Source organism: Eulemur rufifrons, chromosome 16 (genome assembly GCF_041146395.1).
Source record: "Eulemur rufifrons isolate Redbay chromosome 16, OSU_ERuf_1, whole genome shotgun sequence".
Classification (NCBI taxonomy): domain Eukaryota; kingdom Metazoa; phylum Chordata; class Mammalia; order Primates; family Lemuridae; genus Eulemur; species Eulemur rufifrons.
Window position 1 is genome coordinate 59,048,425 of NC_090998.1, and position 14,799 is coordinate 59,063,223.

The 14,799-nt window shown below is 32.8% G+C and overlaps 1 protein-coding gene across 5 annotated transcripts in view; it reads right to left on the reverse strand.

Moving 5' to 3' along the window:
* OSBPL8 (oxysterol binding protein like 8) overlaps positions 1–14,799 on the reverse strand; it is a 149,829-nt gene that overhangs the window by 57,667 nt on the left and 77,363 nt on the right. Inside the window, exon 1 of one of the 5 annotated variants that reach the window (XM_069489810.1) lies at positions 173–954. The exons of the other annotated variants lie outside the window; for them this stretch is intronic. Coding sequence (XP_069345911.1) covers positions 173–317 — 145 coding nt within the window. The 5' untranslated portion in view covers positions 318–954. Of the gene's footprint in view, positions 1–172; positions 955–14,799 lie in introns of those variants that run through there. 5 annotated transcript variants of the gene reach the window in all.

A 14,799-nucleotide genomic window follows, 5' to 3' on the forward strand; every position in this document is an offset into this window, starting at 1 on the left:
AGAGAAAATATGGAAAAGCCAAGCCGTTTAGCAGCACTTACTGAAACCTAAGCTTTCACTATAGAATTGTCTTGTTTAAATGAAAGCAGCTTTAAGATGTTAAAATGCCTGTTTATTTTAATGAGAAGTCTTCAAGAAATTTAGACAAGAATGCAAGATTAAACAAACAAACCTGGCAACGAAGGAGAAAGTTCATTGTATCCTCCAAATGAAGCATTCCGGACAAGCTTTCGGCCATCAGTTCGTGGAGGAAATAAAACAGGCGAAACCCCAGTATATGAAGAAAATCTACGTTGCTGTGAGCTCTCTTCTTTCATGGCTTAGAAGATCTCTTTAATGTATATACTCACCCAGAGGCTAATTAGACCAATATGGCAAAGACAGGCTTTTCTCTCACAGCCAAATGTAGCAAAACCCACCAGCACAAACAAAGGACACACACATTTAACAGCAAAGGAGAAGGACCAGAGACTGTCAAATCAGCAATAAACAGATAGAGAAAGAGACTGACAGAGAAGGCATTAAGCCATGCTGCTGATTTTTTTAAAATGAACTGATAAACAGAAAGGCTTTTCCACTAACGTTTTACCTTTTTATCAAACCAGTAACGCCCTGCACTGAATTGCTGTTTTAGGAAAACAAAGCAAGATCAATAGTTAGCAATTCAAGATGAAGTAATAACGTCGTTTTCTTTTCTCTTCTCAAAAATGGAACCCTTTTATCACATCCATTATGTTTCTGTAGTATCTGTCCACACTTCCCATCTCTTCTGACTCTTTCCTTTCCAGCTTTTGCTTATTTCAAAAATGGATATAAACATAACATTTTTTATCTTTCCCAAAGCTTCTAGATTTATATCTAATCTACTGCTTGCCTCAGCCATGATTAAAAATTCATAACAAAGATATTCTTTCAGGTATAATTCTGATGGATTCCAACAGTTAAAGCAGAGAACATTTAAGTTTTACCTCTAGCAGAGATATGAGTCATTAAGACAGTGTTAATGCAAACCAATCAACAAAGAAGATTAAAATAACACCATAAACTGTATGCTCTAACACATGTTCCCTTAAAACAGATATGAGCTGCTACAGTTCCTGTTCATTATATATTGAAACTTTTCAAAATACATAATCTACCAGTGAGTATTTTCCACTTCAAACTTACCTATTTAAAAAAAAAGCAACTTACTTATCATAGTAACAAATGGAAATACCTTTCTTTAGTATGGTTGAAACTAAGTGACTGGTATGATCCCCCCAAATCACTAAATCTAACAGGTACTTTCCTATTTCCAAAATGATATACTACACATCTCTTTATGCCAAAGAGATATTAAATTCCCAAAAGATATTAAATTGCAAAGAACTTAAAATTCCAAAGAATTCTTTAATTATAGTAAAATTCATTTACCTTATTCTATCTAAATTCAAATCAAAAAGCTCCATTCAATTGCTGTTTATATGTCTTATACTGATTTTTCTAATCACAATTCTTACTTTCAACCTGAAAATACACCCACTTACCCAGATGACAACTAATTCAGTTACAACTTAGTGGTTCAATTTAAAGGTACTTTACAATAAGATCTCAGTTTCCTTCCTCACTATGCATATATTAATACTTTAAGGCTGGTTCTCCATTCATAAAAAATGACATCCCATATAACCTAAAACTATTTCTCTTTACTAGAAAATACAATTTAAAAAAATTTGATTTCTTATACATGACATATTCTTTTTGGAGCAAAGGAGTGCCTTTCTTTTGAAATTCCCTAATATTAAAAAAGAACTAATTATAAAATTTCATTTCTACTTTGTCACCGAAGAGACCAACTACATATATTATCTCTGATCTACAGGCTCTTTTCATATTAAAATGATAGACATCCAGAGGCAAATACCATAAAAGGTCCTAAGACTCTCTAGAATCTGCTATATGACTGGAGAAAATGTCCACCCTTAATTTCTCTTTCTATACAGCTAAAAGATCAGGACTGGAGAAGGTACCTTACTGTAATATCAGAACATTAATTAGTTGTCTGGACAAGTTCCAGACCATCTCTATTTAAAAAAAAGATGAATGGCAAACATGGCTGATATTTTCAAATAATCTAATTTGGTACTTGGAAAGCCCATTTAAATTATATAAAGTTCCATATGCATACTCATGATAAAATACGTTGGATTAAATTACAATGAAAATACTATAAGAGCTATATATATTACCTTAAATCCCAAATAAATCTAGGCACTAAGATTTTATTAATAAAATCCTTAAAGCAGGAAGAAGAGATGGAGAAAGATCAAGACATTAAAAGTAAAACTCAACCAACAAGAATTTTAAAAAGTGCTATGTCCAAACACATAGAGAACCACTACTCTATAACATGAATTAAACATCTGAAAATTGTACTACACAAATTCAGCAGTAAGTGTCCATACAGAACATACAATTCAAATAAGAATATAGTTAACACTCTGGAGCAGCTCAGACTTAGTAAACAAGTCTATTAGTAACCTGAAAATGACATATAAATTGAGATGGGGGATAATAACATTTGCTTTAAAATAGAAAACACAACAGTAAGGCTCTCTGTCAATTTTCATCCTCTAATAGAGCAAAGTAGTTTCTTAGCTGTAGTTAGTAAAATCTCATTGGTGACTATACAGCTTAAAGATTATACAAAGCAATCTTACTATCCTGCATTTTCTCAGAAAATATCTCTGTAGATTCTCCATTACCAGCATTAAATAAGTTCTCAACATAAAAGCACATGTATATACACATACAAAATTAAAAGATAGATAGCACTCTTCTCCATATAGCCATATTCACTGCAAGAAGTGTAAGATAGTACTTTCCTCTGGATAAAAAAGTTCTTTATAACATCATATATATATATATATATATAATCATTCAATAAAAACTTAGTGAGTACCAACTATATGTTAGGAACTATGTTAGGCACAAGAGAGCTATGAATTTAATAGTCTCTAGTTTCTGCTTTTATTGAGCTTTTAGTATGTGTAAGTACATTCATTTTAAGTTGACTGAAATAGAGTCTATTCCCACAAAATAACTGTTAAATGAGGTGCTTAGATTTCTAATACAGTTCATAGAAATCTACTTAACTGAAAATCTACTAAACTAATAGTACCTATGATGTAGCCATCACAATATTACCTCATAACTATAGAGTAAATATATTTCCCTAAGAGTTTTTCATGTATCTTCTCAAAAGATTAAAAAAACAATGTGACATACAAAAGGAGTATCCTTGTTTTATAGATAAGGTAATCAGCTGAGAAACATAAGTTCGAAGTCACATAGTAAATGAGCAATAGAGCCAAGATTAGAATCCAGCCTTGGAAATAGTGTCTACTTTGCCTCTCCTTTCCCTCAGTCAGCCAACACAAATGCCAGCATCAAGCATTTTTTGGTAAGATGAGACAGTAAAGGCAAGAGATAAAAAAGATAGTACCAGCTGTGACTTGGCTTTCAACCTCACTCTATCACAGTCTGGAGGGAGTCCTGCCTGCCCAGTGACCAGCTGAAGAATCCAGTGGAGGCATATCCATCTGCACCCCTCATAACAGACCTACCATCTGCAGAACTGACTTAGGCCCTGGAAGTAGCCCCATAACATGGCTCTAGCCCTGCTCAACTGTAAGCCCAAGAACCAGGCAGGAACCACACCCACCCATGCCCCTGGTCCACCAAGCACAGACCTGACTATTCAGCAGCAGCAACGTGACCCAGCTCCAGTCCTGCTCAATCACCATGACAGAGGCAGGACCATGGGTCCAAGAAAACAGAAGGTTTTTACCTGATGAATCTATAAAGACTGGAGGAGGCATCTGCTCCTTCAAATGCAGACACTAACACAAGTCTACATGAATTACAAACAATCAGAGAAGCAGGACATCACCAAATGAAACAAATAAAGCTCTAGTAACTGATCTTAAAGAAATGGATATTACTTTGACAAAGAATTCAAAGTGATTGTCTGAAGAAAGCTCAATGAAGTTTAAGAGAATACAGAAACCCTAAGAAAATTAGGAAAACAATATATGAACAAAACGAGAAGTTTCATAAAGAGATAGAAACCATAAAATATGAACCAAACAAATTCTGGAACTAAAGAATACAATAACTGCATTAAAATAAATTCAACAGAGAGTCAATAATGCAGAAGAATCAGTGAACTCCAAGATAGGTCATTTGAAATTAGCTAGAGAGAAGAACAAAAAGAAAAAAGAACGAAAAAGAGTGAAGAAAGCACACAGGACTTACAGAATGCCATCATGAGAACCTATTCACAAATTGTTAGAGGTTTAGAAAAAGCAGAGAAAGTAATGGGCAAAGGATTTTTTCAAAGAAATAATGACACAAAACTTCCCAGTCTGGAAAGAAAAATGAACATCCAGGCCCATGAAGTCCAAAAAACCCTAAATAGATTAAACATAAAGAGATCTTCACTGAGACACGTTACAATTAAACCATGTCAAAAGTCAAAGACAAAAAGAAAATTGTGAAAGCAGCAAGAGAAAATCAAATAGTAATAAAATGGTCAACTCAGCAGGAAGATAGATTATACATATATATACACCCAACATCAAGGCACCTAAATAAATAAAGCAAATATGGACAAATCTGAAGGGAGAAATAGACAGCAATGCACTAATAGCAGGACATTTCAACACCCCACTTTCTGTAGTGGACAGATCAAAACAGAAAATCAAAAGGAAACAGCAGAACCGAATAACACTATAGACCAAATGGACCTAACAGACACACACAGAATTTTCCACACAACAGCAGAAGAATACACATTCTTTTTAAGTGCCAATGAAACATTCTCCAGGATAGATTACATGTTAGGTAACAAAACAGCCCTAACAAATTTAAAAAGATCAAAACTATATCTAGTATCTTTTTTCATCACAAAGAAATGAAACCAGAAATCAGTAACTGTAAGAAAACAGGAAAATCATAAATATGTGAAAACTAAATAACACACTCTTCAATAACCACTGAATCAAAAAGGAACTCAAAGAGGCATTTTTTAAATAAAGACAAACAAAAAACCTAATTTACCAAAACTCATGGGCTGTAGCAAAAGCAGTAATAAGAGTTCATAGTGACAAATGCTTACATTAAAAAAGAAATAGCTCAAATAAGTAAACTATCTAAATACCTCAAGTAACTAGAAAAAGAACAAACTGAAACCCAGAGTTAGTGGAAGGAAGGAAAAAATAAGGATCAAAACAGAAATAAATAAAATAGAAAATAGAAAAACAATAGAAAAAAATTAACAAAACTAAAAGTTGTTCTGAAAAAATAAAATTGACAAACTCTTAGCTAGACTAAGAAAAAGGAGTAGATTCAAATAAATAGAAATAAAAGAAGAATCATTTTATTTCTGATGCCTCAGAAATAAGGATAAGGGACCATTATGAACAATTATGCACCAAGAAATTGAATAATCTAGAAGAAATAGATAAATCTCAAGAAACATGCAACCTACCAAACTGAATCAAGAAGACATAGAAAGTTTAAACAGACCGATAACAAATAAGAAGATTAAATCAGTAACCAAAAGCCTCCCAACAACAAAAAAGCCCAGAATCAGATAGCTTCATGGGTAAGTTCTACCAAACACTCAAAAAAGAATTAATGCCAATCCTTCTTAAACTCTTCCAAAAAACAGTAGAGGGAACACTTCCAAACTCATTTTATGAGGCCAGCATCACCCTAATACCAAAGCCAGACAAAGACTCCACAAGAAAAGAAAACTACAGGCCAATATCCCTGATGAACAAATGCAAAAATCCTAAATAAAATACTAGCAAACAGAATTTAACAGCACATTAAAAGGATCATACACTATAATCAAGTGGAATTTATGCCTTGTATGAAAGGATGGTTTGACCTATACAAATCAATCAATATAATACACCACCTTAATACAATGAAACATAAAAACTATGTGATCATTTTAGCAAATGCAGAAAAGCATTTTAAAAAATTCAACATCCATTCACAAGAAAAATTCTCAACAAAATACTTATGGAAGGAACTCACTTCAACACAATAAAGACCATATAAGAAATGCTCACTGCTAACATCATAAACAATGGGAAAAAACTGAAAGCATTCTTTCTAAGATCCAGTACAAGGCAAGGATGCCCGCTCTCACTACTTCTATTCAACCTAGTACTAGAAATCCTAGCCAGAGAAATTAGACAACAAAGAGAAATAAAAGGTGACCAAATTGGAAAGAAAGAAGTAAAGCTGTGCCTATTTGCAGATGACATGATCATATATGTAGAAAACCCTAAAGAAAAAAAACTATTAGAACTAATAAATTCAGTAAAGTTGCAAGATACAAAAATTAGTAGCATTTCTATAAACAAGCTATTTAAAAAGAAAATTAGAAAAACAGTCCCATTTATTATACAATAGAAACAAAAAGAATAAGGAATAACCTAACCAAAGAGGTGAAAGACTTATGTGCTGAAAATTATAATATATTGATGAAGGAAGTTAAAGAAGACACAGAAGAATGGAAAGACACTCCATTTTCATGGATTAGAAGAATGAATATTGTTAAAATATCCATACTATCCAAAGAGATCTACAGATTCAATGCAATCCCTATCAAAATCCCAATGGCAGTCTTTAAAAAAAACACAGAAAATCCTAAAATTCATATGGAATCACAATGACCCAGAATAGCCAAAGCAATCTTGAGCAGGAACAAAAACAAAGCTGGAGGCAGTACACCTCTTTATTTCAAAATATATTATAAAGCTACAGTAATCAAAATAGTATGGTATTGGCATAAAGACAGACATATACACCAATGGAACAAAATATAGAGCCCAGAAATAAATCCACACATTTATGGTTAACTGACCTTCAACAAGGGTCCCAAGAACACATAATGGGAAAAAGATAGTCTCTTCAATAAGTGGGGCTGGGAAAACTGGATATTCACATGCAGAAGAAATCAATTTGACCCTTACCCTATGCCATATGCAAAAATCAATTCAAAATGGATTAAAGACTTAAATATAAGAGTGCAAACCACAATGTTGATATGAAGTGTAGATGGTACACATCTTTTTCTTGTTCTGGATTCCAACTTCACAAGGTTAAGAAAAGTTCTCTTCTACTCCTAGTTTGCTAAGAGTTTTTATCATGAACGGATGTTAAAATTTTAAAATATGTTTTCTCTATTAGTAGGATGATGATACAAGTTTTTCTTCTTTAATTTGTTAGTGTTAAGTGAAAAATCATAGATTTTCTAACATCAAACCCATCCCTGAATTCCTGGAGCAACCCTAATGTGGTTATAATGTTTATCTGCTAGATTCAGTTTGCTAATAATTTCTGAATTTCTGCATCTAGGTTCATGAGCAAGAATGTTGCATAATTTTTCCCTCCTACAATGTCCTTGTCCGCTTTTCATATACAAGCCTCATTTAGGAAATGTTTCTTTTTCTACTTTCTTAATTCTAAAATGTCATAAACTACTAAACACATCTGTGCCTTCAAAAAAGGTCACAAAATATGGGGGAGGTGGAGAGACTGATGGCAATTATAAGATGTGTAGCACAAATAACAAATTCAGAAATGATATAAAAGTGTTTAACAACAAGGATGACCAAAAGGGATTGTAAAACACCATCAACTGAAGACCCAATTCAATTTCAGAAATGATAGAATGTGTCAGTGGGGAGAATGCTTTTTAGAATTAATACAGTACTAATGTGAGACTGGAAATTTTTTTCTCCCTAAATACTTGGTAGAACTTGTTTGTAAACCTACCTGGACTTCATGTTTTCTTTATAAAAGTAATCTATATTATTAATTAGGTTACTTTAAAGAATATAAAAATCACTAGAATTTTCTAATTACTGAATCAGTTTTGGGAAGTAGTATTTTTCTAGAAATCTGTTCATTTTTCAAATATATTGACTTAAAGTTGTTTATAACATTATCTTTTAAACATCTGCTTGTATCTTTATTTGTGTCCTCCTTTTCGTTTTTTTATATTTCTTTTTTCCTCCCAAGCTTGCCAAAGGCTTGATAATTTTATTAGCCATTTCAAACAACCAACACCGTCTTTCCTGATCTCAGCTGCAGCTACTTTTTATTTAATTAATTTATTCTCTTTATTATTTCTTTCCTTCTACTTCGGGTTTATTCTATTATTCTTTTTCTAACTAAGTTCAAGGTTTAATTCATTATGTTTCAGCCTTCTTTCTTGTAAAATATTCGCATTAAGGCTATTATTTTTTAGATTTCCTGCTTGGGATTTGTGGGGCTTCCTTAATCAGAGGGTTATTATCTTTGATGAATTCTGAAATGTTCTCAGCATTATCTCTTTCAATACTGCCTCTCACCCATTAAATTACATTCTATAACTGATAATTCCAACTGGCGTGGACTTTATACATCTGGATGGTGTACGTAGTTTATGTGGATTCTGATGGTAGCTTATTACTTCATGCATAATTGATTTCTCTGCATCGTGGCCAGCATTTAGTACTGTCATTTTTGTCATTCTAATAGGTGCATAACAGTATCTTACTGCTGTTTTAATTGTTTCCTGATTTTTAATTATGAGCTCATGTGTAATTCATTGAGGTTTAAAATACTCTCCTCTAAAAAGAATTTGTGTTGATTCTTCCAGGCACTTGTGTATACTAATAACCTAAGATGGTTTTAAACTAAACTGGGAAGTGTTTATGCCACACAGAGTATGAATTCTGACCTAAACCCACATGAATAGGTGCTTGTGCTTAGGATTTCTCAAGAAAGAGTCCCCTCATTCCATCCAGAATCAAGACCAGTAAAGGCAAATACAACACCACAGTCTTCCTCTGCGGGCATGTTTTCCAGTTAAGTATGCTACCCTTCAGGACTTCCAATTTTATGAGGAGAGATCGCCAATCCAATTTTCCATCATTAATGGGCCATAGTCTTTCACTCTTTTCTCTTGCTAAAACCCAAGCTTTAGGTCTTCAGGAAGGAATCAGCAGACACCAGTCAGGACTAATGCTGGCTCCAGAACTCATCACCTCTCTGGAGTCCCACTTTCTCAGTAATTCTGTCCCTCACATTAATTCCTTTATTTTAATGACAGTTCAGCTGCACTTTAAAAATAAATTTCTAAAACATTTTACCCAGCATTTTGATGTTCTTACTAGGAAGGTTTTCTCTGAACACTTACTTTTTCATGCTACTGGAACAAAGTTCACTTACATGTTTTCATGATTCCTTATGATGTTTCTCTACTTATTTTCCTAAATTTCTCAATTACAAATTAAACTCATGAAAACAGGAGCTGAGAATATCATGTTTGGTTTGTTCTTGCTGTCCAGTATAGAACTATGTACAAGCAGGATAAATAAAAGCTAGCTTGATAAAGGAGATCATTGGAAAATCCTATATTCCCCAAGAAATATTTGTCTGCCTGTCACAAACCTCCTTCCTTCACCTGGAAAGAGATAAATTTGCTAAAATGTCACTGTTTCATTCTTAAATAAAATTTATATATGTTTAAATTTACAAAAACCATAGAAAGTGCAAACAAAAGTTTCTATGAAGCTACTGTTTATTTTTTCTCAGAAATTATACAAATATTACTTGGTAAATTATACTGATATTACTTTGTTATATATTTATTAAAAATAAAGAAAGCCTGCCTCTCCATGCCTCAAATAAGAAAAGGAAAATAATAGTAGTCAACTTTACAGATAAAACTTTTACCATTCTTGCTAAGGAGGAGAACTCAATCTCTCAGACTTCCAAAATGAAGAAGTTTAAATCCCAATAGAAAGAGCTGAGAAACTAAGTACAGGTAATATTTAGTAATCCTTTAACATTAAGTAAAAAATATATATATATAAAAGACATTTATTTCAGGGAAAAAAATCCTTTAGTGTTCTTAAGGTTCATCTTTCTGCTTTGATAAAGAAGCAATGAATAAGGCCTGGCAAGAATAAGACAGACTCCCCTCATCTTTGTGAAGCTGCTTAAAACAATGCTGAATTATTCATTTTTACTTTTCAATAAATGTTTTTAAAGTATTTCAGCTTCCCGTGTAGAAGCATAGGAACAGTTAAATATAGATATCACAACATTTTATAAGAGATTTTAAAAATATTTTATTTTCTGAATTTATCAATTATAATATTTTATTACTTAATAGGCACTTTCATAGTTCTATGAAGCAACTACTAGAATACAAGGAATTTCAAACCAGAAAAAAAATATATCTTAAGAAATAACTTGAAATGTAAACAACAGAAATCTAATGCATTAAGGAGTCAAAAACTCAGAAGAAGATTAGCATAACCTTTAAACCTCTAATTTTTACTATTTCTAAAGAAAACAACCTATGGCTGGAAACCAAAGAACAGCATTTAGGGCGTAAAAAAAGAAAGATAGTGGGGGGTGGGGATAAATACAAGTCCTCTTTCAGGCAAAACAATTTTCATGGAATATTAACATATTAAAAAATAAATACACACATAACATATGTTATGTGTGTATGTTCAGAATTGATCTTAAAAATGTCTTACCAAGAAAAGAGGAATTACTTCGATTCATGGAGGAAAGTGACTTCTAAGTATCCTTTTATCTGTGAACCACTTAAATGAAAGTACTCTGTGTTAGTCAGCTGAGACTGTACCAGCAATTTCTAACACTATCACCCTGGGGAATCTGGTACATCTTCACACTAGTGAACTGTGTATCAAAGAAAATTCCCCTTTACTTTGAAGTTTTCTATTAAGTTATGGATATAGATCCATCATATCAGTGATGGATAAAGTGAAGGTGCTTTGCAGGTTTAAGAGAATTTACAAAACTAAGAGTAGACATTTTAATTCAAGCCTATATAAACCAAGCATGGTCTAAGTTAATTTTGATAAAACTGATTAAGCAGGTAAAACTTTTTCTTTAAAAGGTTTCTAAATTTTAAACATTTAAAAACGAGTTTGAAATGGATTCATTCCAGTTTTGGCAAAGCAACATTATATATTCTCACACAAAGCACTACAACCGAAAAGATGGGTTTAAAAAAATAAAAACATACATAATAGCTTTTTACAACCAAGAATGAAAGGTTAGCTACAAGATAAGTTATAGTATCTCATAAAGCTTCGATAACAATCTCAAACATGATCCAGAAGGAATAGAATATTTACCCATGAGACGAGCTACAATTTAGTCTCTAGGCTCCATTGGCATTGTCTTTATTTAAAAGTAAAGGAAGAAAAGGAGAAAACAAGCCTAATTAATCTACATGTCTCTTTCTTGATAAACAAATGACATATGTTAAGCTCAAACAAGTCGGCATAAAACAAATACCATCCTATTTATAACACTGTAATTGTACTTAAGTAAGAACTATTTTGAAGTAAACTGATACTAAGCCCTTGAATAAGGAAAAAATCTGGAAAATACATAATTTTCAGAATAATGTGACTCACCATGATCTAGATACATAAGAAATAAAAAGTTATCTTGATGTGTTTGGGTTTAGTGAGGAGAGTAAGTCTCTCTAGCTGTTTAAAAAACAAAAAACAAACAACCCAGAAATGATGGAAGGAAATCATACTGTAAAAAACCTAAGAACTGTTTTTAAGAGATGATGACCTATATTAAGTCATGACCTACATTGATCTACATGAATCAATATGCATGAGGCAGAATCAGCCAGAAAATAAGAACAATGAGAATGGATGAAAATCTTAATGGTAAGCAATACATCACTTATTATATTTAAGGCATTTAACTCTCTTTGCAAAGCTGCTTGGAGAGATCACACATACATGTTATGATAACAATATAAAGCAGCACGTTACAAAATCTCAAAAGCACTGACATGAGAATTTTGAAAATTCAGATAAGAGTATCATCTAAGAAAAGCTTTATAAAAGAGAAGACATCTAAACTGTATCTTCAAGAATGAAAAGTATTTGGATAAGCAAGGGGAAGGGACAAGGACATTTCATAGTGGAAGACCAGGATAAATAACAGTCTCACTGGGGAAGAGTGAAGACAGCCATCTAGTTATAGGTCCATGACCATGAGAAACACAACACAAAATTGGAAGAGTAGAGTAGAATCAGACATACTACAATTTTAGCCTTGACTTTCAGATTATGGAAGCTGCAATTTATGCTTTTAATTGCTGTTTTCCACTTACTGGTCCAAATGTTGCTACATTAGATACACCTGGAGAGCTTTATAAACTCGCATGCTATTGAGCTTCACCCTAGAGATTCTGAAAGGGTGGAGTGGAATCTGTATCTAAGCAACGCTCTCAGGTGATTCTCAGACACAACCAGACTTGGGTGCCATTGCCCTAGGCAACAGAAAGCCATTGCTTTTTTGAGAATGGGAGTAACATAAATGCAGGCATTAAACAAGCCTGAATAATAAAAAGTGGTATTTTCATTTATAATTTTTTATTTTTCTTTATATTATTTCCCTGAGAGATCTATTTCATAAGATCCATGTTTTCTCTGGCCACATACAACTATAAGAACCCTGATCCCATCATAATCTCACTGAAATACATAACAAGTTTTTGTTCGGTTGCTTTTTTTTTTTTTTTTTAATAAAAATGGACCTGGTATATTGGAGGACAAGGTCCTAACAGCAGTCAGGAGGCTGTGGTACTATGTAGGCATGAAAGACCTGAAGAAGACCTGACCAAGAATGGTGATAGTAAGAATGAAAATGAGGAGAGAAATCAGAGCCCTGACATTACAAAACTTCTCAAAGAAATCACAAAAAACATTCTTTGCAACTTTAGGGTATGCAAAGATTTTTTTCTTTAATAGGAAAAAAACAACAATAACAAAGCTTGACTCACAGTAAAAAATTGATAAATTGGGCCTCATCAAAATTAAAAACATCTGCCCTTTGAAAGAAACCAAGAAAATAAAAAGCCATACCAAAACTGGAAGAAAATACAATACACACAACTGTCAAAAGATGATACTAAAATATATTAAATAACTCTTAAAACTCAATAATAACATAAACAAGTCAATTTTTAAATGGGTAAAAATATAAACTGACACCTCACAAAAGATATAAAGGTGGCCAATGAGCATATAAAAAGAAGTTCTAAATGAGCCTCTAGAAGATGCTGAAGTACAGCAAAGGCTGAAATAGCCTTCAACCCAAATACAATAATTTTTATTTAAAGTAATAGTAATAATTATAATTATTATCATTACATCAGCTATCATGAGTGGCTATCACCTACCTGTTCTAAGTTTTTACACCGATTAACTCATTTTATACCTTATAAAAATCCTATATTATTCTTATCTTCATTTTACCGATGACTGAAACATAATGAATATACAAAAATGCATGAGTTCTTCATGACATGAAAAAAACTTTAAAAGGCAAAAAGGTTTGTCAACACTAGTAGAAGTAGACTTTATATCATCTCTTTAATCTAAAAACTGGTACTTACTTAGCAGGAAATAAATATTCACTTATCCTGCCTTTCCTACAGGAACTATACTTTCAACATTTACCAAGTAGCCCTAAGATGAAGATGTCTTCTTTACAGAAAAAACTTCATTAACAAATGTAAAAAGAATGATACAATTAGAAAATCATCATTTTCAACTCCTAATATTACAAGTGATTTAGTTAATGATCATCAAAGGGTGTGAACTCTTTTAGTAAAAGGTTGACGGAGAACAGGATATTTGCAGGATGCCAAATATATCTTACCCATTTTTACTTTCAAGTCGTAAGGGAAGAAAAGATGCAACGTACAATGAAGACAATCAGGCTGCTGCCACCTGAAGCTACTGATCAATCTCACATCACTAACAGTAGGACAATCAGATATCAAGTGAATTCTCCTGTGATGCAGCATGAAGTACTACACACTCCTTCAAAGTATTCTTGCCAAAAATGTTCAACCTAGATGTAATCAAGCTTTTACATTTAACTTCCAATTTACAAAAAATATAGAAGATAGAGAAAAAAAAAATTGAATAACACTGCAATGACGCAATCAAAAAAATCCAAAAAGTCAAACACTATATAGGACACTGGCCCAGTTTCTTAAAAAACTCAAAGGCCCAAGCGAAAACAAAAATAAACAAGGAGACACTTCAAGATAAAAGATGTAATGGCATAACGAAATATGATGTATGAACCTTATTTGGTTTCAACAAACCTACTGAAAAAAACTTGGGGACAACCGGGCAAATGTAAATATGAACCAGGTGTTAGGTTAAGTAATTATCATTAATTTTGTTAGATGTAATAAAGGATTTATGGTTATGTAAGAAAATGTGCTTGGGCCATGCACAGTGGCTTAAGCCAGCACTTTGGGAGGCTGAGGTGGGAGAACTGCTTAAGGCTGAGAGTTTGAGACCAGCCTGGCTGACACAGTTAGACCCTGTCTCTACAAAAATAAAAAAATTAGCCAGGAGTGGTGGAGCATGCCTATAATCCCAGCTACTTGGGAGGCTGAGTCAGGAGGATCACTTGAGCCCAGGAGTTTGTGAGATATAACAATACCACTGCACTCCACCCTGGACAACAGAGTGAGACCTTGTCTCAAAATAAATAATTTTTTTTTTAAAAAGAAAATGTGCTTATTTCTTAGAGACACATTAAGTATTTTGGGATATAACATCATGAGTTCTGTAACTTACTCTAAATATTCCATCTCCAAATAAATGAAACAAATACAAGAAAAGGTTAATAATTTATTAAATCTACACAATGGGTATA